The sequence below is a fragment of the Boleophthalmus pectinirostris genome, unplaced genomic scaffold (assembly GCF_026225935.1).
Source record: "Boleophthalmus pectinirostris isolate CB_2022bp ecotype Guang Dong unplaced genomic scaffold, ASM2622593v1 HiC_scaffold_3, whole genome shotgun sequence".
NCBI lineage: Eukaryota > Metazoa > Chordata > Actinopteri > Gobiiformes > Gobiidae > Boleophthalmus > Boleophthalmus pectinirostris.
In genome coordinates this window covers 1980453-2008088 of record NW_026571299.1, presented here as the reverse complement: position 1 = coordinate 2008088, position 27636 = coordinate 1980453, and the positions used below count along the sequence as shown (strand labels likewise).

General features: G+C 43.3%; 1 protein-coding gene across 3 annotated transcripts in view; it reads right to left on the bottom strand.

The window, feature by feature from the left end:
- The window catches only part of nfasca (neurofascin homolog (chicken) a), a 108297-nt gene extending 81707 nt beyond the window's left edge, over positions 1–26590 (bottom strand). For all 3 annotated transcript variants that reach the window (XM_055160144.1, XM_055160145.1, XM_055160146.1), the window contains exons 1-4: positions 26519–26590; positions 22425–22576; positions 16304–16321; positions 11563–11668 (exon numbers count right to left, since the gene is read on the bottom strand). In XM_055160144.1, the coding sequence (XP_055016119.1) occupies positions 11563–11668; positions 16304–16321; positions 22425–22518 (218 nt within the window). In that variant the 5' untranslated portion in view covers positions 22519–22576; positions 26519–26590. The remainder of the gene's footprint in view (positions 1–11562; positions 11669–16303; positions 16322–22424; positions 22577–26518) is intronic.
- Between the last annotated feature and the right edge of the window lie 1046 nt (positions 26591–27636).

The window sequence follows — 27636 nt, the reverse complement described above, 5'->3', positions numbered from 1 at the left end:
AGGTGGAACAGAGCCTTTAGAGATTTGGAGATGTAGATGTAAGAGTTCCTCAAACACGTGCGAATGAAACTAAACAATTAAAGATGTGTTTTTGACGAGGGAACAACATCAGAACATGATTGAATGTGGGAGCAGCCTGTTCGGTGGCTCAGGTCCAGACTCTTACGTCACCGCCCGAGTGGACACAGAGATTCCAGAAGGACAAAGGGCCCCATGTCCAGTGTCCCCCCCCCCCCACACACACACACACACACACACACACACACACTGTCCCTGCCGCACACTGTCGCTCTGTGGCGGGGACAATGTCTCCGCTGGACTGTGAACGCTGGTCAAACATGCGGCCTCAGACGTGACCAGCTCCACAGAGACTCTTTGTCCCGGTGACACGCGGAGGGGCCCGAGCCGGAGCCGCGAGCCGGAGCCGCGACCCAACGCGACGCAACACGACGAGACGAGACGAGACGAGACGAGAGGAGACGAGAGCCCCGCGTACGACAAACGTAAAAACTAAACTGTCACCGGAGCAAATCTGACAACCGCTGCAAATCTGTTTAAACACCATCTACTTCCAGTTCAGAGGAAACAAATCGACGGCCGCGCGACGGGCTCACCGCTCTCTCACTGCAAACTTAACCCTGATATTGTGTTAGGGTCAAAATTGACCCGTTTTCAAGTTTAGGTATGTAAAAACTGCCATTTGCTTTTTTGTACCGGAACGAGGCTTCATCTAATCCTCAGACACAACTATTTTAATGCAACAAAATACATTTTCACCATTTTAGTAAATTGTAAAGGTCTGAAAAAAAAAAGTGACATCTGTGGTGTTAAGGGTCAAAAATGACCCGGCAGAGAATAGTGGCTGTTTTATGCATCACTTACAGCAGCTGTGGGCTGCTCTGTGGATCAAATACACACACACACACACACACACACACACACACACATACACACGCACCCTACACATGCAACCCGATGCAGGACTTTGATTTTGGATAAAAAGGTCAAAAAGTTTTAACCCTGGTGCTCAGTGTTTTGTGCCTTGTTTTATTTGGTCCCTCGATTCTGTTTGTGGCTTATGTGGTTTAATTTTGGGAACTTGTTATTACCTCCACAAAGGAGGTTATGTTTTTGCCGGCGTTTGTTTGTCTGTTTGTCTGTCTGTCTGTCTGTCTGTTTGTCTGTTTGTTTGTCTGTTTGTCTGTTTGTCTGTTGTTTGTGTCTGTTTGTGTTTGTTTGTCTGTTTGTTTGTCTGTTTGTCTGTTTGTTTGTCTGTTTGTTTGTCTGTTTGTCTGTTTGTTTGTCTGTCTGTCTGTTTGTCTGTTTGTTTGTCTGTTTGTTTGTTTGTTTGTCTGTTTGTTTGTTTGTTCTGTCTGTTTGTCTGTTTGTCTGTTTGTTTGTTTGTCTGTTTGTTTGTCTGTCTGTCTGTTGTCTGTCTGTTTGTCTGTCTGTCTGTCTGTTTGTCTGTTTGTTTGTCTGTCTGTTTGTCTGTTTGTCTGTCTGTCTGTCTGTTTGTCTGTTTGTTTGTCTGTCTGTTGTCTGTTTGTTTGTTTGTTTGTTTGTCTGTTGTTTGTCTGTCTGTTTGTCTGTTTGTTTGTCTTGTCTGTTTGTTTGTCTGTCTGTTTGTTTGTTTGTTTGTCTGTTTGTCTGTTTGTCTGTTTGTTTGTTTGTCTGTCTGTTTGTCTGTTTGTCTGTTTGTTGTCTGTCTGTTTGTCTGTTTGTCTGTCTGTTTGTCTGTTTGTCTGTTTGTCTGTTTGTCTGTTTGTCTGTTTGTCTGTTTCTGTTTGTTTCTGTTTCTGTTTGTCTGTTGTGTTGTTTGTTTGTTTGTTTGTCTGTTGTTTGTCTGTTTGTCTGTTTGTTTGTTTGTTTGTTTGTTTGTTAGCAACATAACTCAAAAAGTTATGGACCGATTTTGATGAAATTTTCAGGATTTGTTGGAAATGTGAAAAGGAAGAACTGATTTCATTTTGGGGCTGATCGGAAAGAAATCCTGGATTCTGGATCACTTTGAAATTTTAGTTCACATTGTGGTAAATGGGGCCAAAAATGTTGTTTCTCAATATCTCGGTTAATTATTGACCAAACCCCATGAAATTTGACTCAGGGATGGACAATGGGATCCTCTTTCATATTCCAAATTGAAAGATACGAGACAAATATTTATGGAAAACACAGTTAATATGAGGGGGACTGTGGTCCTTGGCGGAGGTCTGCGCTCTCTGACTGATTTTCTAGTTTTGTTTTGTGTAAATCTGCGTGACCCGTTTTGTGGCACAAAACTCATTGTCTATTGATTAGTTTTCTTAGTTTAGGTTATTTTCTGTATATTTTAGTCCGTTTTGTTAATTTACCTTTACAATCCTGTTAATTAAACATTATTTAATTAATTAAATTTTTGGTTCTTTTTGTTCCCTCATCCCAAACGAGTTGCGTCGTAACATGTATCCAATAAAAACGACTCGACTCGACTCGACTCGTTCTAGTGTGGACGGAGCCAGAGTTTCAGCTGCTTCACTTTGGTCAGACGCTTTTAGTGCCAAGATCTAGAACGAATCATTTTAAAAGGAGCTTTGTTATCGATGTTAGGGCCCCGTCTTGGATCGCCGCGTTGTTTATATCTTTAATATTTATTGTGATTTGTAGCCGAGGCTGATGAATGAATGAATGAATTATTTATGGAACAAAACCGTCCTGCGCTGGAGCTCTGTCACACTTTATCTGTAACTGTGTTTGTAACTTCAACAGGAAACGTCCACAACAGCTTCAGGAATGTGCCAGTGGGAACGCAGCCATGGAAACCCCGCCCACCCGCCACGTTTGTGCCAAAACTGCACCAAAAAGTCGAAAACGAGAAGACTGGAATCAGAACCAAAGAAAGAAAGAAGAAAAAACAAAAACGGCATCAAAAAAACTGAGAAAAACACGGAACAAAAACAAAACAAAATTCCAAAGAGGCAAAGACCAACATTTTACACGATTACACAAATAATATATTTTTTTTTGGTATTTTGATTTGTAAGTTTCTGCTTGATGTTTTAAAAACGTTCTTTGTACTAGATTGATTCACCCAGTCCAAACTGTCAGGTATGAAAACAAACTCTTGGTCTGAAAAAAAAGAATCTAATAATAATACTAGAGCACTTCCTGTATCATAAACATGACATCACGAGGTGGAACAGAGTGTTGAGAGAAGAACTTGGTGTAAATTTGCAGAGTTTGTGTGTTAAACGTGTGTGAGTGAAACTAAAATCGCAGCCCGCCTCATTTTCTTTTCACGTTCTCTTGTAAAAAGTCTCTGTTGTGGAGCAGAAGCCTGCGTCTCCGTCTGTTTTCATCCAGAGCTTCAGTTTGAGCAGAAAACCAAAAATAAGGAAATGAAAAAGCAACAGTTTTCTTCATTATTTGTCTCCAAAACCAAAATGTAAAAACTGATAATGATTTGTTTTTTCAGTTTTTAATTTTGTGTTTAAATGAAAAATGGAAAAAACAGAAAACGGCCGTTTCCCGTTTATGTGACTTCAGTGACTGCGATGTCGGACTGAACCACGACTGATCCAGGTCCGGTCCGGGACGGGACCAGAGCGGGACCAGATGGGACCAGAGCTGGGACTCGGGACTGAGTCCGGTCTGAGCGGGACCAGACGGGACTCAGTCCCGCTCTGGTCCCACCGGTCTCCAGTCTGGTCTCGGTCTCAGGTCTCAGGTCCCAGCTCTGGTCCAGGTCTGGTCCGTCTCAGTCCCTCTCTGGTCCCGCTTGGTCTCGCTCTGGTCTCAGTCCCGCTCTGGTCCCGGTGTGGTCTTGTTCTCAGTCCCGCTCTGGTCCCGGTCTGGTCTCGGTTCCGGTCTGGTCCTGGTCTGGTCTCGTTCCTCTGAGTCTCGGTCTCTGGTCCCACTCTGGTCTCAGTCTGGTCTCAGTCTCAGTCCTGCTCTGGTCCCGCTCTGGTCTCAGTCTGGTCTCGGTCTCGGTCTCGTCCCGGTCTGGTCTCTCTGCTCTGGTCTCAGTCCCACTCTGGTCCCCGGTCTGGTCTCTGGTCTCTCAGTCCTCGCTCTGGTCCCGGTCTGGTCTCCTTCTGGTCTCGGTCTCAGTCCCGCTCTGGTCCCACTCTGGTCTCGGTCTGGTCCCGGTCTGGTCTCGGTCTGGTCTCGGTCTGGTCTCGGTCTGGTCTCGGTCTGAGTCCCACTCTGGTCCCGGTCTGGTCCCGGTCTGGTCCGGTCTGGTCTGGTCTGGTCTGGTCCCGGTCTGGTCCCGGTCTTGGTCTCGGTCTCAGTCCCGCTCTGGTCCTGGACCTGGATCAGTCCTGGTTCAGTCCTGGTTCAGTTCGGCATCACAGTCACTTAAGCCACGTAAACGGGAAACGGCCGTTCTCCAGTTTTTTTCCATTTTTTCGTTTAAACACAAAATCAAAAACTGAAAAAACAAATCATTATCTGTTTTTTTCATTTTGGTTTTGGAGACAAATAATGAAGAAAATTGTTGTTTTTTCGTTTTCATATTTTTGGTTTTATATTGAAAAACGAATGAACGAACGACACACAGACTCCTGCACCTGCATCGTCTCCTCTGAGTTTCTTGTGAGTTTCTCGTGTCTGTGTGAGCTTCTGTTTCCTCTCGTGCTTCATTTCTCCAGGTGTGTGAGTGTTTTTCCCGCCCCACAGCTGCGACGCCAGTGTGTGTGTGTGTGTGTGTGTGTGTGTGTGAATGAAACTGTCACATGATCCTTCGCTCTTTCGCTCCTTCGTTCTTTCTCCTGTGTGAAGTGTGAAAATGACTTAATTGCGATTCAGATTTTAATAATGAGAACAGACAAAAAGACTGAAATCTGAACTGACAGAGCCACGTTTCAGAGCCTGTTTGTACAGATCTACACAACACTTCTCTTCTCTGGCTCCTGGGTGTTTTAGAATCGATTTGAAGATTTTACTGAAAACTTTTAAAGCTCGTTTAAGTCTCGCACCAAGTTACATTTCAGAACTTTTAACCCCGTACGAGCTTCGGCTTTGGAACGAGCTGCGTGAGGAAAAAAGGCTCAGAATCATCTTTTAAATCACTTCTTCAGACTCATTTTTATCTGTTGTCGTTCCTTTAACTGGTTTTAGCTTGATTTTATTTCTTATTTATTACCGCCATGTAATCCATTTACTTAACAAAGTAACTGCAGTTCATTAAAACAGTAACTGTAACTGAATGCAGTTACTCATAATTTGTACTTTGATTACATAAGGCCGGTACATGTAATCTGTTACTCCCCAACACTGTGGGTGGATCATTTAAGTTTGTTTATTTTAATTTCCTATGAGGATGACTGAAATATACATTGAGTAATAATGTGTTTAATGCAGCTTTGACACATTTGTTTACGTTTTACAGAAATGAAACTTAAAACCACATGACTCATTTGCATAAACTATAAAAGCTTCGGAAAAAAAACAGTTCTTTCCTTGTGCTGCTGATGCAGTTCAGCTTCTGTCGGACTCAGGACAGTAAACTGGTCTTTACTCCGCGAGGCTCCTGACTACAGCAGCTGTAATGCTCCGACGATCCATCAAGCAGCGCGGCTTCGTAGTTTACAAAAGTCGTACTCAAATTTTTTGACAGAGTTTTGAGCGTCGTGTGCCACAGAAAATCAGTTCAAGGTCAGTAACACAACCAGAATTAAAACATAAGGCACCAGATCATAAGGCACACTGTCGATTTTAGAGATTAAAGGATTTTAAGTGCGCCTTATATTCCGAAAAATATGGGACGCACACAGTTCTGACTAAAGGTTCGTTCACACCAAGGCGTCAAATCGTCCACTTTCAATGTAAAGTCGATGTGGAGGCGCGACTAGAGCGTCCTGCGTTTTTGCGGCGCGTTTTCGGCGTCAACGCGGCGCGAATCTGGCTTCGACGCGGCGCGTCTTGAGCGTTTTGGCGTCGGTGGTCTAGACGTGCGTCCAAGGCGTCAGCGTCAAGAAGTTGAAAATGCTGAACTTTTCGCGTCAGACGCGCCGCGTCAACCAATCAGGGACGAGTATCCAGAGACGCAGCGACGTTATTATCAGGAAGAAAAACCCGAGAACCAGAACGAGAACCACAAACATGAACGGAGATTAAATATATACACCACAATCAAGCAGATCGCGAGGACTACACCAGGACCAGACCAGGACCAGGACTAAACCAGGACCAGGACCAGGACCAGGACTAAACCAGGACCGGACCAACCAGGACTAGACCGGGACTAAACAAGGACTAGACTGGTATTAGACCAGGACTAGACCGGGACTGATCCAGTGTCATTAGTGGAGTATAAATATATATTTGCTCCAGTCGTCGACTCGATTTCCTCCGCTGATGTTTTATGTTATAAAAACACTAAAGTCTCAGTCTGGTCTGACATTGTTTTGGGAAAAGACCAGGACCGGGCTCTTGTTTCCAGGGCAACGGACGCGCGTCAAGTATTTTTGTCCCGTTCGTCCGCGGCGTCAAAGACACGAGCGTCGGGGGCGTCTGAACTCAAATGCAAAGGCTCCAAATAGAAGCGTCAAGGTGTTTTTTGACGCTTTGGTGTGAACGGCCGTTAAAACACTGCAGCACAGAAGCCTCTGGCTCTGCTGGACGGTAAAAACCACCCGATGCAAGTATTGACAAAGGCAAAGTTTATTGCGAACTGTGCAGAAAAAGAGTTTGCGAGACGAACACGACGTTCAGAAGGAAACAACTTAAAGTAAAATGGCAGTTTAACTTTCATCTCTGCAGTTTTGAACAGGAACCTTTGTCGACTATTTTGAAATAAAATGTTGTTTAGTTTTTCAAGATATTTTTCCATTTCCATTAAAAGAGCTTTATTTTAATACGCTTTAATACGCTCGGCGTCACATTGACCCAAAGAAAAAATGTATTTCCTTCCTGCTCTTTTGGGGTGGGTCAATTAGACCCAAAAATGTATTTTCTCACCTGAGAATTTATTTGAAAATAAATGTTTGGGTCTGATTGGGAGAGCGGGAAGGAAAAAAAATGTCTTCGGGTCAATAAAGTGTGTGTCAATAAAAGTGTCTGTGTTTTATTTGATGAACTCATCCACTAAAATCCAAATATTGTTGTGTGATCAATTGAGATTAATTAATTACAAAGCCTTAATTAGATAAATCAAGTCCCACTTTTAGTTTGTACAGATCCAAACTACAGGATTTGCAGTTTTTATGCAGAATACGACAAGAGATTTTATCATTTGTGACAGAAATTATGGAATTTTAAATATCGCAGCCTTCGTGATTTGCTGATTGCGTCGACTCAAATTGTGATTTCGATTCATTTGTGATAAATCTGAACCAGAGACTGAACCGAGAGGCTTCTCCTTTTTCCTTTTTTTTTTTCCAGCTCTCAGTGTCGGAGCAGCTGCGGCTGACAGGCAGAGTGACCTCTCAATCCCAGAATGCAACAGGACAAAGGCGAGTGTGAAAGGGGCCGGGGGGGAAACACACTCATTAAACCACGAGTATCAGATAAGAGTCGAGGAAAACAAGAGAAAATCCTGCAAATATTTAAATGCAGTTTGCACCAGGACAGTCGGTGTGGGATCCAGACAGACACCAGTGACCTGACTCCTACACACGTCTCCTCATTATTAATCCTGTTATAACTGGAGTAAGTCCAATTCAGATTTCAGAGATTTTAGTGTAATACGTCGATTATCCCATGTATCGCCATATCGTATCGTGATCATTTCTCACCGTGAGTCGTGTGTCGATTACAGTCGTCCCTTCCTATATCGTGGTTCACCTTTCGTGGTCTCGCTGTCACGCGGATTTTTTTTCTTGGGTGCAATTTTACACAATTATGAATGAAAAGTTACGACTTCAAGAATTACAATCGCGAAATGAAATGAAAAGGTTTCGCTTTCTTCAGTACGAGCACGAACAGACGCGACGCAACTGACATCACGTCACTAAACCAGATCTAAACCAGGACTGAATCAGGACTGAACCAGGTCTAAACCAGGTTCTCTCTCTCTCTTAAGTCTAAGATTAGTCCTGGTTTAGTCCTGACCTGCCCGTGTGTGATCACTACCCGTCCGTAAAATTACAGAACGTTAAATCCCGCCTGTTTCTATGGAGTAAGAAAGCTGTCAAAAATATTCGTGAGCATAGAACAGAAATCCGTGCATATTTGGCTGTAGTTGCGCATAAAATAAATATTTGTAAACTCTCAAATGACTCCAGTCGTACATAAAATATATTGTGTGTATTTTATCCATCAGAATACGAATTGAAAAATTATGACGTCGTGAATTACAATCACGAAATGAAAATGTACGATTACGCTTTCATCAGTACGAATACGAATTCACAGACGGAACTTTACTGTCAAAAATACATCATCACTTCACAGACATTATTCATCGAGCAGAAGAAACATCGATCAAGATCAAGACTGTGCAGCTCAAGTTTGTAGCAGAGTAAAAACAGAGTAAAAGCACAAGAAGCTACAACAGAACAACAAGTGGGTTAATTAAAATCTATTGTAAAAATGTCTTGAATTCGGGAACCGAACGCTGCTGTGTGATATTGTGTAGAAACACCTCCTTTGAACGGGAAATTGCACCTATATGTTAGAAAACATAGTGGAGCCAGTTGGAAACATCAGACGTAACGTTATCCCAAGGCGATGATGACGTATTTTTGACAGTAAAGTTCCGTCTGTGAATTCGTATTCGTACTGATGAAAGCGTAATCGTAAATTTTCATTTCGTGATTGTAATTCATGACGTCGTAATTTTTCAATTCATATTCTGATGGATAAAATACACACAATATATTTTATGTACGACTGGACTCATTTGAGAGTTTACAAATATTTATTTTATGCGCAACTACAGCCAAATATGCACGGATTTCTATTTTATGTGCACGAATATTTTTGACAGCTTTCTTACTCCATATGTTTCAGCAACTATTTGCCCGCGGGTACCCGACCCGGTGCAGGACTCTGATATCTGCCTCCTTTTCACACAAAGTAAAACATTTCTAACACTTCAACAGTTCCAGCTACATTTATAAGTGATTTATTTACGTGACATACACAATATTAAATACTTGATTAACACAAACAGACCGTTCAGACTTCAGACTTTTTAGCTTTTCTTTTTTTTTTTTTTTTGCAGTGTATGCGTCCTGATTGGCTGTAGACCGTTGTCAATCAGTCTCCTCTGTGTCGTGTCTCCTGTACAGTACAGAATGTGTTCAGTTTGACAAATGTACATAAATGTTCGATCTGTATCAGTGGGATTCTGACGTGCTGTATGTTTGCGAGTTTTCTCCCCGACAAAACCCACAGTGAGAGTGTTTACATGCACATCAATAACCCGGTTATGATCGGGTTTTTTGAGTATCTCGGTTTCTTGATGGTGCATGTAGACACAGTAACGTGGTTATGGCAGTATCCCGGTTATTAGAAACCGGGTTACTGTAGCTGGTTTATTCCGATAGTAACCAGGATACTTGTGTCATGTAAACGCAGTATCCCGATTACTGCAACATAAAGTTGAGTCGCATGCATCCAAAAGACACTTTCCAGCCTTTCACCACAACAGTAGTGACATAAATAAATTGACCAACATAAATAAAATGACCAAACGAGTGAAATGAGTGTAAAATAAAGAGCTGCTCTAAACCTGCACACGTACAATCTGCACTCGTACGACCTGCACTCGTGTGACGCTGAAAAACTAGAACATGAACTATCTCCTATACTCTATATGCACGGAACAGACTCACCATCATCAGCACCTCTTCTGTCACAGAAATAACACACATAATCCACAGAGTCGTGTCATTTAGTCCAAAAGAAACTGATCGCATCAGCGGCGCAAGGAGCGAGTTGTTTTTATCACCGCTAACAGTTTATGCTAATTAGCCAAACGGTCTTAAGTTTCGTTTCTGTAAAACGTAAACAAATGTGATCAGAGCTGAATGATCTGATCAAACGGGCTGATGTGTCTATAGTGTTTATGGTTTATATGTTGTAAAGTTGAGTTTATTTATGCAGAAGATTTTAATGAAGAATCTGCACAGTGGATTGTGGGAGATCTCGTAGCTCCTTAGCTTCTTATGCTAAAGGAGCTCACGGTTTGTATTTTTCCTGGTTTATGAAATTGATTAAAGTTAATTTTTGCGCCTGCGCATTTGTAAGATTATGTCAAGAAACCGGGACACTCCATTTGATCATGTACACGTGGATATGAGTGTCCCGGTTTCTCAGTGCTCATGTAAACACAGTAACACGAACACTGACAGAACCGGGATATGGATAATAACCGGGTTATTGATGCGCATGTAAACACACTCAATGTCGACGAAACGTTCTGCACCAACAAATTCTCCTGCGCTCGCACCCAAAAGACAGAGGAAGATGTAACCATCACACAAGAAGTTGTACTTCTGGACACGCTGAATGAAGAGAGACGTTACACAGTTGTAGAAGAGTCCTGCACCGGGTCGGCTCCCCACGGGCAAAAAGTTGCTGAAACGGGCGAGTTTTAACGTTCTGGAATTTTACAGGCGGGTAGTGATTACACACAGGCGGGTCAGGACTAAACCAGAACTAAACCAGGACTAAACCAGGTCTAAATCAGGACTAATCTTGGACTTAAGAGAGAGAACCCTGAGCCCGTGGAGCAGGGTTTCCGCAATGCGCGACTGGGCCGCGTTTATCTCCGCGAGTCCTGGTTCAGTCATGGTTTAGTCCTGGTTCAGTCCTGGTTTAGTCCTAGTTCAGTCCTAGTTCAGTCCTGGTTTAGTCCTGGTTTAGTCCTGGTTTAGTCCTGGTTCAGTCCTAGTTCAGTCCTGGTTTAGTCCTGGTTCAGTCCTAATTCAGTCCTGGTTTAGTCCTGGTTCAGTCCTGGTTTAGTCCTGGTTTAGTCCTAGTTCAGTCCTAGTTCAATCCTGGTTCAGTCTTGGTTTAGTCCTGGTTCAGTCCTAGTTCAGTCCTGGTTTAGTCCTCCTCTTCAGTCCTGGAATCAGTCCTGGGTTAGTCCTGGTTTAGTCTTGGTTCAGTCCATGGTGTGGGCAGCGCAAAAGTTTGATATAATCTCGGGTTAACGGGCAGGTGCGGTCCTGTACTGCGCAGGTGCGGTCCTGTACTGCGCAGGTGCGGTCCTGTACTGCGCAGGTGCGGTCCTGTACTGCGCAGGTGCGGTCCTGTACTGCGCAGGTGCGGTCCTGTACTGCACAGGTGCGGGTCTCCAAAAACTGACCTGTGCAGGACTCTACGCTGTAGGACTCCATTACGGAATAAATGAATCTTCAGTTTGTTACATAAAGAAGGAGGAAAATAACAAAAGGACGACAACAGCAATAAGTTTTAAGAAGGATGAAAAAGTGTTGTAAGTTTCCTGTGTGAGAAAAGTGTATAAAGTTTGTGCTGAGGGGTTTTACAGACTTAAAACAGATAGAATCATTGTAAAATATAAAGTTGATACTTCGTGGATTTCATCTATCTCAGGTTATTTTTAGAACGTAACCCCCGTGATAAACGAGGGACCAGAGTGTACGGAGCAGCTGGAGGGCGCGGGGGTCTTACGTGGGCGGGGGGTTCCCTTTGGCCTCACACTCGATGATGATGTTGTCTCGGGGGTCCACGATGTAATCCTTCACCGACTGTTTTATGATGGTGGGAGGCTGCTTCACTGCGGACACGACAAACACCAAAAACACACAAAGAAAACGAAAATTAGACCAGATTCAAGTGGGACAATGGGTGAAATACAAAATAATACACACGGGTTCAATACTATAACAATATAACAAATAATTAACTACGATTTGAGCCTTGGAAACTCAAAATTGTAGTTTATTTTTGTTATAACGTCGTAGAAAAAAAACACTAAACATTGCGCCATGAGTCATACTTATTGTGGAGCTCAAATAAAAATTCCAGGCTTGAAATTAATCATCTATTCTCGATCCTTATTATGGGAGAAGCAAAATAACAGACACTTCTACCACGGGAATCCAAAACTGTTCTTCGTTTTTCGTCTGTTAGTTGTTGAAAATATATTACGTCAGCTTCTCTTTGCCTCCGTTCCAGCATTTCGAACGTTCTGACGACGCGGGATTTTAAAGAGTGCATCGGTGCAGTGTCACATGTATGTATCACGGACTGTATATGTTCCGTTTCCGTATATTCCGCGTTACAAACCGGAAATTCACATGCGGCTCTTCCGGCTCCTTCTGACTCTGGCTCCCACTGACTTACACTGGGATACTGTCTCCTCGCTCTCTGCACCTGCTGCTGCAAGCCTCCACATTTTGGTCTTGAAATGTTCATATTAAATTTTGTTTCCTCATTATTTTGTCTGTCAAAAAATATCCTATTCATAATATAGAGCTGAACGCTGTGGGTGACGTCGCACTCATTTAGTCCACTTCTTTATACTGTCTCTTGTTCGTATATATGCAATAAATTTGAAAAAAATAAAAATAAATAAATAAATAATAATCTTTGTGAAACATGGAAATGGGTTTATTTCATATTTCGGCTTTATTTAAATGACACAAAAAAAAACAAACTGCCAAACTCGTGACCCGAATCTAAAAAGAAAGAAATAACTCCCTGTCACTTAGTCAGCCCCAAAGAAAAAAAAAAAAAGTTTAAAGGTCGTTACACTCTTAACTAGGGCTGTAACGGTTCATGTGTTCATGCAGAACAGTTTCGGTACAGGATGTTTGGGTTCGGTGCCGGTCTGTGCACCAGTGAGTTCGAGCGGTTTGTGTGTGTTTTCATTCCGTCACTACATGTGCAGCTACACGGAGGCTCAAGTCTTTAATATTCACGAGGAACTTGTCCGTGATTAGGACAGTGTTTCCCACAGCGCTTTATAGTTAGAGCGGCCACTTTCACAACAACTGCCTCCGAACCACGTGAATCCTCGCAAAACTCAGTCGTCGCGCCCTGGTCCTCATTTTCACCTTTCACCTGCACGGAATCTCTGCCCAGCCCCCCCACCCGCCACACCTGGGACCTCTGTCCTTACTGCAGGAGTGTCAAACTCATTTTGGTCCAAAGCCATATCCAACCTACTTTGATCCCAAAGGGGCCGGATCAGAAAACTCATGGAATATATACCTCAAAAATAACAATAAGTTCAAATATTTGTGCAGAGAAACACAAATCTATTACAGAAATCTTTTTTAATTGATGAACTCTTTCTTTTACAAAATATTATATTATTATGAACAACCTGAAACTTTAAGAAAAATGCAATTTCAACACAATGTTTGAACATGAACTTGTATGCAAATAGGAATAAGTCAATTTTTGTTGTAAAATTCTGCACTCGGCTCCACTTTTCTCATGTTGGACATTTTTGTGATGAGGGTGTCACGGTCAACAGTCAAAACGATCGTCCTTTAAGAGCGTTTGGAAAGAGACAAGTCTTCATTTGTGCTGCTCTGGTGGGAGGGGCCACGTACAGAGACGCTGGAGACGCTGCTATGCTCAGCACCGCAGAAAATTACCAATATTATAATTAAAATATTTAAATTGAAAATCAGCCAAGGGCCAGATTAAAGGTCTTGGAGGGCCGGATCTGGCCCCCGGGCCTTATGTTTGACACCTGTGCCTTAGTGAAACAGTATTTTCAACCTCTGGGGACGTTGTACCTGCAGCAGATCTGCTCTTACTGCAGTTACAATGTGGACAAGTTGTTCTTTTCTGTCCAAAAATCTGAAGCTTGAGTAAAACTGTCAGTGCTGCTTTACTTTTTGAAAAGTTTTGTTCACTGTTTACAAGGAATTTACTTTTTATATGTGTTTTGTTGTGTGAAAATCAGGAGCCACAGGGGGAGCCAGACATAAAAAACTGTTGTTGTGTCCTTAGGCAAGACACTTCACCCACATTGTCTAGTATGAAAGTGGTGTGTGTGTTGGTGGTGGTTGATGATGGTGCAGATTGGCAGCCTCACTTCCGTCAGTCTGTCCCAGGGCAGCTGTGGCTACAGTAGTAGTTTACACCACAGAGTGTTGAGTGACTGAATAATGAACATTCAAGTGCTCTGGGATCTTGAAAGGTGCTGTATAAAAGCTATGATTAATGATTAATTATAATATTTCACAAACTTGTTGCTTATTTGAGAATATTTAATTTAATTTATTAGTTTTACCAAGCAGCACTTTGCATTTATTTTATTTTCCCGTTTGTATCACGTTAAATCAAATTGTTGGTTCAATAAACCCACAAATAAACGACAAGTAAATGGTTTTGCATTTTATTTCCAAACTGAACCGAAAATGAACCAAACCATGACCTCAAAACCGACGTACGTACTGAACTGTGATTTTTATACCGTTACATCACTACTATTAACCAGAATAATAAAAAATATCCCATTGTTTATAATGTACTTTGTCCTAAACTATATAAAAGGTAAATACACAAATTTTGAACCTGATATTTTCCATTTCTGACTAAATCCTACAATAACTCACTGTACAAGAACACAATTTTGCATTTGTGTTTTAACAATATTAATTCATCTCAGCTTCCCCCATCTGTGATAAAAAACAAAACTGGCCAATAGAATTCATTTCATTTCATTTTTTCATTTGTTTAAGTCACAGGTGTCAAACATACGGCCCGGGGGCCAGATGCGGCCCTCCAAGACCATTAATCTGGCCCTGAGCTGATTTTCTACTAAAATGTTTTAATTATATTTTCTATTAAAATCGTGTTAATTTTCTGTGGTGTTTATCACAGCAGCGTCTCCAGCGTCTCTGTACGTGGCCCCTCCCACCAGAGCAGCACAAATGAAGACTTGCCTCTTTCCAAACGCTCTTAAAGGACGATCGTTTTGACTGTTGACTGTGCAAAATGTCAAAAATGAGAAAGTGGACGCCGATTGCAGGATTTACCAAGAAAAAAGGACTTATTCCTATTTGCATACAAGTTCATGTTAAAACATTGTGTTGAAACTGCATCTTTTCTCAAGTTTCAGGTTGTTCATAATATTATAATATTTTGTAAAAGAAAGAGTTCATCAATTAAAACAAGATTTCTGTAATAGATTTGTGTTTCTCTGCACAAATATTTGAACTTATTGTTATTTTTGTTGTATAAATGCCATGAGTTTTCTGATCCGGCCCCTTTAGGATCAAAGTAGGTTGGATACGGCCCCCGGACCAAAATGAGTTTGACACCCCTGGTTTAAGTCATGAAAGATGAAATAATTATGAATGAAAAGGAGCAGACAGAAGTATAGACTTGTAAAATCTGCCTCCTTTTCACACAAACTAAAACATTTCTAACACTTCAACAGTTCCAACTACATTTATAAGCGACTTATTTACGTGACATACACAAAATTAAATACTTGATTTACAAAAACAATGGTTCATACTTCAGACTTTTTAAGCATATCATGTTTGAAATTTCTTTTAAACACTATATTTTTATTTAGCCTGTTCCATAAACTCACACCTTTGACTGAAACACATTTTTCCATTGTTGTTGTATTTTTTTTGTTTAATTATAATGAATTTTCTTTGGAGATTGGAGGGTGAGATCTGCAGATTTGCTTTGTACATATTTTTTTTTATGTAAAGTTCTACCAGTTAATTGAATTTCATTGTCTTTATTTGTATAAATATTGGTCGTGACTAGGGATGTAACAATAACCGAAATATCGTGATATCGTATCGTCAAAAGTCTAATATATCGAATTACAAGTGTCTTTGTTTAAATGCAGGTTTTATAGAAGCAACGGCTAAAACATCAGGAACTACACGATGAGGAATGTTTTTTATTTGAATTCTTGGGATTATGACGGAAATAATTCACACCAACATCTTGTCAAGTTTTTTTAAAAGCAAAAAAATGTCCCGTCTACAGTTATATTAGGCTCTTTAAAATATCGTACCGAGAGATTTGGATATCGTTACATCCCTGGTAGGAAAAGGGGTGATAAAGTGTCTCTGGACCTTTGCCCTGCTTCTGAAATCCTGTAGATTTTGGTGAATAAACTGCAGCTCCCACGTTGCCGCTCCGCTCTCCTCTCCGCAGCTCACTGACACTAATCTGACCCAGAAAAGCCCACGGTTACCACGGCAACCCTCACAGCCTATTTAGCGCGTGCTCGGCCGGAATCAAAAGACTCGACGAGACGTTTTGGCTTAATTGGCCCCGAAGACGACGTTTTTACATATGAAAACACACGAGCTTTTCTACCCGAGCGCGTCTGCGGAGCGGCACAATGACTCCGTAATCGCACAGTTAGAAGAGAACGCGAGTTACAGACGGTTAGACGTGAGTTAGAGGTGGCACTTACGCTCTTGTAAGATCTTTGCTGTTAGTCCAGGAGGCGCCGCGTTGGAGACAGGAGAGGGAGAAAAGGTTAGAAAAGGACTGGAGAAGCTTTAGTTACATCTACGGTCATTCAGGGACGGGACAAGATCACAGGAAACAAAAAATTAACACAAGATTTAGAGTTGTTCTGATACCATTTTTGCAGAATCCAATATCAATATTTGGCATTACTGTACGTTGTCGGGATCCATGTCATTGGTCCGACAGCCCATTAATTCGAAAATGGATCGTCGACTACAGATCCCATTAGTCAGACATTCAATTCGTTAGAAAAAATAGGATAATTTGTCCGACGGTCCATTAGTTAGAAAATGGACCGTCGAGTACAGATCCCATTAGTCCGACATTCCATTAGTCAGAAAAAAGAGAATCATTTGTCTGACAGTTCAATATTTAGAAAATGGACCGTCGAGTACAGATCCCATTAGTCCGACATTCCATTAGTCAGAAAAAAGAGGATCATTGGTCCGACAGCCCATTTGTTCAAAAATCGATCGTCGAGTACAGACCCCATTAGTCAGACATTCAATTCGTTAGAAAAAATAGAATAATTTGTCCGACGGTCCATTAGTTAGAAAATGGACCGTCGAGTACAGATCCCATTAGTCCGACATTCCATTAGTCAGAAAAAAGAGGATAATTTGTCCGACGGTCCATTAGTTAGAAAATGAACCGTCGAGTACAGATCCCATTAGTCCGACATTCCATTAGTCAGAAAAAAGAGGATCATTGGTCCGACAGCCCATTTGTTCAAAAATCGATCGTCGACTACAGATCCCATTAGTCAGACATTCAATTCGTTAGAAAAAATAGGATAATTTGTCCGACGGTCCATTAGTTAGAAAATGGACTGTCGAGTACAGATCCCATAAAAGAAACACAAACACCAGAACAAGAAAAGAAACACAAACACCAGAACAAGAAAAGAGCCACAAACACCAGACGAGGAAAAGAGCCACAAACACCAGAACGAGAAAAGAGCCACAAACACCAGAACAAGAAAAGAGCCACAAACACCAGAACGAGAAAAGATCCACAAACACCAGAATAACAAAAGAGGTGGCTCCCCGGCCTGGTGTGGCTCTTTTCTCGTTCTGGTGTTTGTGGCTCCCCGCCCCCCTAAACAAACGAGAATTCCACCCACACTCTGAATTTACAGTTTATCCTCAGTACTTTACAAGTTCTCCTCACATCTCTACTGTGTGTGGTGATGGTCGGACTAACGGGTTGTCTGACCAACGATCCTCTTTTTCTGACCAATGGAATGTCGGACCAATGGGATCTGTACTCGACGGTTCATTTTCGAACTAATGGGCTGTCGGACGAGTGGACAGACCCTCGTTGTCGTGGGTCCAATCTCGTGGAAAGTGTCTGGTCCCATCCCTGCTGTTACGTTTGTACTATTTGTAGTATTTGTAGTATTTGTAGTATTTGTAGTATTTGTAGTGTTATTAATAAACAGTAGAGGGTTTTTACAGAGAAAGTGACTTACCTGTGGGTGGTTTCCAAATCAAACAGGAGCAGAAAACACAAGAGAAGAACATGTTAAAGTTAAGATCAACAGAAATGCACTGGTGATGTATTATACAGTTCTACAGGATATCGAAAACATGACGATGTCGCTGTTGGTGCTGGCGACACTTTGCACTTCCTGTTGTGTGTGTTTTTATGTTTATGTGTGTTTCGTGGTTGGTTGTGGTATTAATATACCGTCGATCAGTGGAGCTCTTGCTCTTACGCTCTCACTGCACACCGCCTCACACTACGTCTCGCCACCGCCTTGTTTTCCGCCTCGCCCTCTTCCTCACCCTCCTCCGCTTCGCTTTCCGACTCACTTTCTGCCTCGCTTTCCGACTTGCCCTCCTCCTCATCCTCCGCCTCGCCCTCCACCTCGCTTTGCGACTCGCCTTGCACCACGCCCTCCGCCTCACCCTTGCCCTACCAATTCGCCCAACGGGTCGCCCTCTGCCTCACCCATCACCTCGCCCTCTGCCTCACCCATCACCTCGCCCTCTGCCTCACCCATCACCTCGCCCTCTGCCTCTCCCATCACCTCGTCCTCTGCCTCACCCATCACCTCGTCCTCTGCCTCACCCATCACCTCGTCCTCTGCCTCACACCTCGCCTCTGCCTCACCCATCACCTCGCCCTCTGCCTCACCCATCACCTCGCCCTCTGCCTCACCCATCACCTCGCCCTCTGCCTCACCCATCACCTCGCCCTCTGCCTCACCCATCACCTCGTCCTCTGCCTCACCCATCACCTCGCCCTCTGCCTCGCTTTCCGCCTCGTCCTCCATCTTGCTTTGCGATTCGCCTTCCACCTCGTCCTCCGCCTCACTTTCTGACTTGCCTTCCGTCTCACCTGCCGCCTCGCCTTGCGCCTCTCGCCCAATGCCTTGCCCTCCACCTCGCCGTCCACCTCACCCTCCGCCTCGCCCAACACCTCGCCCTCCGCCTTGCTCGCCTGCTCGCTCTCTGCCTCGACCTCTGCCTCACGCTCTCCTTGCTCTCTGCCTCGCCCGTTGCCTCGCCGTCTGCCTCGCCGTTCTTCTCGCTTCTCGCATTATTCATTTAAACACAAAATCGAAAACTGTACAAAACGAATCATTATCTGTTTTTTTCATTTTGGTTTGGAGACAAATAATGAAGAAAACTGTTGTTTTTTCATTTTCTTATTTTTGGTTTTATATTGAAAAACAAACGAACGAATGACACACGGATTCTCCAGGTCTGTTTGTGACGAGGAAACGACATTAGAAGACGTAATCAGATCAGAAACCAGCGAAACACGTCCCTTTAACACCTCGAGTCGTTTCAGATCGCCGCGTCGTGCGTCCTTTTGTGATCAGACGCTCGTCACGTGTCTTCACATTTAATACAGTCCTTCCTCCACGCCTCGCAAACTGCTAATGACACGGGGGGGTTTCCAAATAAAAGCCTGCCCCCGGACAATGCGGTGAGCGCCGGGGTCGCGGGGTCGCCGGCTATTCCCCAAATGCCGCGGTCGCTCAGTTTCGCCCCCCGGATCAATAGAGCACCGCGCCCCCCGGAGGTCACAGGTCGCGCACATGAACGCCGCGGGGGCTTTTGTCCGCGTGTCCTTGAGCGCCGGCATTTTTCATCGTGCGACGGCGTTGAGGCGTTGAGGCGTTGGCGCGAGAAACGGGCCGCTTTGTGGAGGCTCCTCCCCCGGGGACGGCGAGCGGGATCGATGGGGACTTTAACGAGACGCTCCTAACAGCTCCGTAAACTCATTCTTCATTTGGGAACAATGGCCGTGGTCCCGACATGAACTCCGGCTCGATGAAGTCCGCCGCTAATTTATGTCCAGGCAGATTCTGTTCGTACGTGTTGGCGTTTGTGTCGGTGAAACGTGTGAGTGTAACAGACGTGTTGCGTGAACGATGAGGCCTTTGTGTTAGTTTAGCCTTTTTAATCTCAAAATGGAGTGTTTTAATATTGTTTTCTCATAATCTGTGTGTCGTTCGTTCATTCGTTTTTCAAAATAAAACCAAAAATAAGAAAACGACAAAAAAAACCAAACACAACTATTTTCCAAAATCAAAAGTTTACGATTTTGTGTAATGTTTCCGTGACTTAAACAAACTTTTGCGCCACATACGGACTGAACCAGGACTGAACCAGGACTAAACCAGGACTAAACCAGGTCTAAACCAGGACTGAAACCAGGACTAAACCAGGACTGAACCAGGTCTAAACCAGGTGAACCAGGACTGAACCAGGACTAAACCAGGACTGAACCAAACCAGGACTAAACCAGGACTAAACCAGGACTAAACCAGGACTGAACCAGGACTAAACCAGGACTGAACCAGGACTAAACCAGGACTAAACCAGGACTAAACCAGGACTGAACCAGGACTAAACCAGGACTAAACCAGGTCTAAAACCAGGACCAGGACTGAACCAGGACTAAACCAGGACTGAACCAGGTCTAAACCAGGTCTAAACCAGGACTAAACCAGGACTAAACCAGGACTGAACCAGGACTAAACCAGGACTGAACCAGGACTAAACCAGGACTAAACCAGGACTAAACCAGGACTGAACCAGGACTGAACCAGGACTAAACCAGGTCTAAACCAGGACTGAACCAGGACCAGGTCTAAACCAGTCTAACCAGGTCTGAACCAGGACTGAACCAGGACTAAACCAGGACTGAACCAGGACTGAACCAGGACTAAACAGGACTAAACCAGGATTGAACCAGGACTGAACCAGGACCGAACCAGGTCTAAACCAGGTCTAAACAGGACTGAACCAGGACTGAACCAGGACTAAACCAGGTCTAAACCAGGACTGAACCAGGACTGAACCAGGACTAACCAGGACTAAACCAGGACTAAACCAGGACTGAACCAGGACTAACCAGGACTAAACCAGGACTAAACCAGGTTCTAAACCAGGACTAAACCAGGACCAAACCAGGACTAAACCAGGACTGAACCAGGACTGAACCAGGACTAAACAGTCTAAACCAGGTCTAAACCAGGACTGAACCAGGACTAAACCAGAAACCAGGACTAACCAGGACTGAACCAGGACTAAACCAGACTAAACCAGGATTGAACCAGACTGAACCAGGACCGAACCAGGTCTAAACCAGGTCTAAACAGGACTGAACCAGGACTGAACCAGGACTAAACCAGGTCTAAACCAGGACTGAAACCAGGACTGAACCAGGTCTAAACCAGGACTGAACCAGGACTAAACCAGGACTAAACCAGGACTAACCAGGACCCAGGACTAAACCAGGACTAAACCAGGACTAAACCAGGAAACCAGGACTAAACCAGGACCAGGACTAAACCAGGACTGAACCAGGACTGAACCAGGACTAAACCAGGTTAAACCAGGTCTAAACCAGGACTGAACCAGGACTAAACCAGGTCTAAACCAGGACTGAACCAGGACTGAACCAGGACTACACCAGGTCTAAACCAGGTCTAAACCAGGTCTAAACCAGACTAAACCAGGACTAACAGACTGAGTATCAGGACTGAGACTGGTTTCTGGTTTAGACCTGGTTTAGACCTGGTTCAGTTCTGGTTTAGACCTGGTTTAGACCTGGTTTAGACCTGGTTCAGTTCTGGTTTAGACCTGGTTCAGTTCTGGTTTAGACCTGGTTTAGTTCTGGTTTAGACCTGGTTTAGACCTGGTTCAGTTCTGGTTTAGACCTGGTTTAGTTCTGGTTTAGACCTGGTTCAGTTCTGGTTTAGACCTGGTTCTGGTTAGACCTGGTTTAGACCTGTTCAGTTCTGGTTTAGGTTTAGACCTGGTTCAGTTAGACCTGGTTTAGACCTGGTTCGGTTTAGACCTGGTTCAGTTCTGGTTTAGACCTGGTTCAGTTCTGGTTTAGACCTGGTTTCAGTTCTGGTTCAGTTCTGGTTTAGACCTGGTTCAGTTCTGGTTTAGACCTGGTTCAGTCCTGGTTTAGACCTGGTTTAGACCTGGTTCAGTTCTGGTTTAGACCTGGTTTAGACCTGGTTCAGTTCTGGTTTAGACCTGGTTTAGACCTGGTTCAGTTCTGGTTTAGACCTGGTTCAGTTCTGGTTTAGACCTGGTTCAGAGACCTGGTTCAGGTCTGGTTTAGACCTGGTTCAGGTCTGGTTTAGACCTGGTTTAGACCTGGTTCAGGTCTGGTTTAGACCTGGTTCAGGTCTGGTTTAGACCTGGTTCAGTCTGGTTTAGACCTGGTTCAGTTCTGGTTTAGACCTGGTTCAGGTCTGGTTTAGACCTGGTTTAGACCTGGTTCAGGTCTGGTTTAGACCTGGTTCAGGTCTGGTTTAGACCTGGTTTAGACCTGGTTCAGGTTCTGGTTTAGACCTGGTTCAGTTGGTTTAGACCTGGTTCAGGTCTGGTTTAGACCTGGTTCAGGTCTGGTTTAGACCTGGTTCAGGTCTGGTTTAGACCTGGTTCAGGTCTGGTTTTAACATGTTTTTGAGGAGGTAACAACATGAAAACAGGACTTAAACCTCACGAGTCACTTTTGTTTTAATATAAAACCTTTACAGATGTATTAAAGTTCTTTTGTGGCGGACGTGTGAGGACGACACTTACGATCCTCTGGGACTTCGATCGCCGCCGCGTCCGTCCACAGCAGCAGCGACACGACCAGAACCAGCGCCGCGGCTCCGCCCTCCTGCCCCCTCATCCTGCCCTCTGATTGGCCCGTCCGGCTCGTCCTTCCTCCTGATTGGCTGCTGGAGGACCTGCGGGACAGACGGAGGCAGACAGTGAGGACGTGTCTGGGTCCACAGCTGGGGCCCCGGTCTCTCTGGGGCCCCGCACACACACGTCCCCTCGGAGTTTGAGTTTGTTCCATATTTGCTGGCAGGTGAACAAAGGTTAACAACATAATAAGAGACTTTAAAGAGAACGTGTTTCTGTGGGGTTTTATCTCTAACACAAAACACATTTAAATCTCCATGTTTTTGTTTTTGATGTAACGATATCCAAATCTCTTGGTACGATATTTACTGTGATATTTTGGAGAGGCTGATATAATTGTAGATAGGAAACTTTTTAGCTTTTAAAATACCTTGACAAGATTTTGGTGTGAATTATTTCCGTCATAATCCCAAGAATTCCACAAAAAAACACATAACTTCATGTTGTTTGCGTTGAAATGATTGGGAATTCATGGGAAATGTAGTTTCCAATGTTTATAAGCTGCTGCTACTATAAAAACATGTATTTAAACGAAGGAACTTGTGATTCGATATATTGTGATGGTCCACGATATTATTGTGAGACTTCTGACGATACAAATCATGATATTATTATTATTATTGTTACATCCCTAGAAATAATACAGTTGTGAAACGAGTGCGTTTTTAAAGAAAATTGTTCTGCACTTGGCCCATTCACGGCAAACATGTGAGTCACGTTTTCGTCGTTTTTAAGCAGCTTTTCGGTATTTTATTAAAACAAATGACAATTGCCTCTCTTTATGTTGACAGTAGGTGTGTGACGATATTGGTGATATCACGATATCATTGTAGTAAAATTGCCACGATATCATCGCGGTCTCCATGATATCGATACTAAACTGTGTCTTTAAGCAAAAATAAGAATTGTGGCACAGAGCAAAGCAAACTACATGGACCATAATCCTTTGCACCCGCTTTGGACACACCAGAGGCTTTTAAGTCTGAGGTCTAGAAGCATTTTGGGTTTGTGACATGAGACGAGAAAAGAGAAACGGTGAGGGACAAACAGACAGTGTGCAGAGAAAAACTACAACATGAGAAGGACCTTGATAAGCCAAAAACTTTCAAGAATGTGTTCAGAAAATCAAGTCGTGAAGCATTAACAACAGCGCTGTTGTGAGGCACTAAAGAAACAACTAAATACATCTCAGAGTATAAAGCGAGTAATTTGCATTTCCCATGGTGGACGGCGTCGGGTTTAAAAGGTTAGAGGCAAAACTGGAGATGAAATATAAAATGCCATTACATTTATGTTTGTTTTTTTTATTTCCTACGAGGACGACTCAAATATACACTGAGTAATAATGAGTTTAATGCATCTTTGACACATTTGTTTACATTTTACAGAAATGAAACTTAAAGTCACATGGCTTATTTGCATAAACCTGAAAAAAAAACAGCAGGTACATTCAGCTTCTGTGGGACTAGAGGCTCCTAACAGCTGTAATGCTCAGACAATCCATCAAGCAGAGCGGCTTCGTAGTTTACCAAAGTCGTACTGAAACATTGTGTAGTTGTTACTTGAATTTTGCAGCTTCAACTTCAGTCTTCAGTGTTCAGTGATATGGAAATGACAATAAATGTTTTACCAAGTGACAGATCAAAGCATTTTATAATGTCACTCTTGTTACTGTGTAGAATATCATAATATTGCGAGCTTTCCCATGATATCGCAATAAATATCGTACCGTGAGGTTCATACTGTGACGATATCGTATTGTAAGACTTGGACATCATTGACAAGGATCAGACTGGGGATCAGACTGGTCAAAAATAGAGACACCTGGGACATTTCTTATATAAGACTGAGACAAATCAGTGGTTTTGTATAAATGTGCTGGGACAGGAGACACAGGCTCCAGGAAACAGAGACGTCCGTTCACCTTATCAGTGAGTGAAACACAACTTCACATGACAGATCTCCATTATCCCGCCAAAGGTCAGAGTCCTTTATTAAAAACAACCAAGAAAAACGGCTGCTTTATAGTTTCTAACGCGATGTGTTTGTGTGTCTGGTCCGTGCACACGCCTCCGGGCCCTCGTCCAGTCGCCTCCTCCACATCTGTCAGGCCGATGCCCCGTCTCCTGCTCTGCGTCTGTGTCTGTGTCTGCGTCCGTCCCCACGCTGCCCCCTGGCTGTGTGGTGGTCAGGCAGAAGCAGGTCACTGGAGCTAACTTTAGCCTCATCGCGCCGACCGCAGGTGCACGTTAACATCGCCTGAGTCCTGACCTCCAGAGGCATGTGGGTCACTCCGACATAACGCTGAATATTTTTGCATAATAGAGGAGCTTTAATGTGCTTGTGTACGGTCGCCTCCTCTCTGCTCAGAGTCTCTGTTCACAGGAGAGATGAGAGCGTCAAAGACTCAGAGCAGGTACAGAGGTATGGGATTTTGGTATCATCGGGCACATCGACCGATACCTGATACTCATACTTACTGTGCTGCGTAGCTTTTTGCTCTAACGCAGCAATGTGGCATTACAGGGAAAAATGTGCATATTTTACTGTGTACAAATGTGAGTAACGCGCTTCACGATGCATTTTTAACTTGGATTGAAGTGGGGGGTTTTCGTTTTTCTTCAGACAAATTCTCTAAAATCACGGCGATTTCAGCAGCGGTGAAACGACATCGTTACAGTTCTGAATCTCAGGACGAGGAGGACCAACGCAGAACTCCACGCTGCACGGGCTCTGGGTTCTCTCAGGGGCAGAACTAGAGTTCAAGTCCTAGTCCAAGATTAGTACTGGTTTAGTCCTGGTTCAGTCCTGGTTTAGACCTGATTTAGACCTGGTTTAGTCCTGGTTTAGTCCTGGTTTAGACCTGGTTCAGTCCTGGTTTAGTCCTGGTTTAGACCTGGTTTAGACCTGGTTTAGACCTGGTTCAGTCCTGGTTCAGTGTTGTTCTTTTGGTGAGAGTTAAAGTGCTGTAATAGTCGTGTAATGTTTTACACTTTAAGTGCATTTAAAATAACACATTACAGTTTTGAAGTCACACCCAGCAGTGTCCCGACTTTTAAAACGAAAGATTTCAAAATAAAGTTGCAGATATAAATGTGTTAGTAATGGACAGGGATGGAACAATAGTCAAAATATCGTGATATCGTATTGTCAAAAGTCTTACAACAATAATATCGTGGACCATCACAATATATCGAATTACAAGTCTCTTCGCTCAAATGAAGAGTTATGGTACATAGACCATGTTTCAGTGCAGACTTCAAGAAGAAACAACAGTTATTACTTTTAAATCTTAGTTCTTTGGATTATGACAGAACCAAAGTCTTGTCAAGGCATTTTATATATGACCATAAACAGAAAAAAACAAACAAAAACAAACAAATCAAAACTGGCATCTTGATAAGAAAGAAGGAAAAAAAAAAGATTGTTCAATGCTGTAGAAACCTTTTATAAAAATAAAAATAAAAAGTATGAAGCATTTATGTTTTAAAGATATAGAGCTCTGGAATGAATGAATGATGGATTCAGTTTAGTTTGTTTTAATTTATATTTCGTCTCTTATATGTACAGTGAGTCGTAAGCGAAGTTGTAAATACAAACTTTGTTGGTCTTGCACTGTTTTCTTTCTTGGAATTTTGTCATTGTTTAACAGGGTTTGGTACTTTTGCTTGTTGTGGTCTATGTTTTGTTTTTGTTTTGCTGTGCTGCAAAATGACCCAATAAGATAAAAGAAAAAAATCTGAGCTTATTCACCATTTCGTTCGCCTCCACAAAATACCACAATAAATATCGTCCCGTGAGATGCGAATCTTGAAAGTATCGTGCAGAGAGATTTGGATGTTGTTGCGTCCCTAGTAACGGGCGTTTACCGGTGATTTCTGTTTCAATCTGATACCGGATAAAATAATAAGTGTTGATATTTTTCCATAAGAAAAGTGACTTGAAATGTGGTGTGGATGTGCAGCTCAGTGTCAGAGACTCACCTTGGGTTCACTGCACAGATCCACCTTCTTCTCTTCAGCGTGGCCTCGGCTCACTGTCACAGACCTGCAAAACACAAAAACACAAAACACAGACTTTATTTTCACACTCGTCAGTTTCAGTTCCACGGCGACTTTATATTTAGATCATCTCTGATACTGGACACGGCTCGATTCAGTGAGATCCTGATCTTCTGCATCACCGACTCTACAGGCCGACACAGATCACACAGATCACACCAAAACGAACTTCAGTGAACGTTTACAGCTCCCTCCTTCACACGTCTCACAACAAGAAGGTTCCGGGTTCGATCCCAGCGTCGCCCGGGCCTTTCTGTGAGGAGTTTGCAGGATCTTTTCTCCCCGTGTTTGGGTGGGTTTCCTCCGGGGACTCGGGTTTCTCCAACATCAACCCAAAAACTCTCCAGCTGAGGAAGTCCTGACCAAGACTAACAACAAGATCATGGAGATGGGGCCACGGGCGAACGAAAACGAACTGCCCACTTCTCCTGAAAGGATGGGTCGAATGTAGAGGAAAGAACATCTAAACTGATGGTGTTGTAGTCAAGAGTGTACGGATCGAGACCAAGACACCAGGACAAGACCAAGACCTCTGAGGGTCAAGACTGAGACAAGACCGAGACTTTTAAAGGCCGAGACCAAGAGAGACAAGACCGAGACTTTTAAAGGCCGAGACACGAGACAAGACCAAGACTTTTTAAAAGACCGAGATCGAGACAAGACCGAGACTTTTAAAGGCCGAGATCGAGACAAGACCGAGACTTTTAAAGGACGAGATCGAGACAAGACCGAGACTTTTAAAGGCCGAGATCGAGACAAGACCGAGACTTTTAAAGGCCGAGATCGAGACAAGACCGAGACTTTTAAAGGCCGAGACCGAGACAAGACCAAGACTTTTAAAAGACGAAGACTTTTAAAGAGGACAAGACAAGACCGAAGACTTTTAAAGGACGAGATCGAGACAAGACCGAGACTTTTAAAGGACGAGACTTTTAAAGACTGAGACCACGACCCATCGAGGCCAAATTTATTATTTTATTAAATTTTTATGATTTATTTTTGTATTTATTTTGGGCAAGTAAAGATTTACATTCTTATAC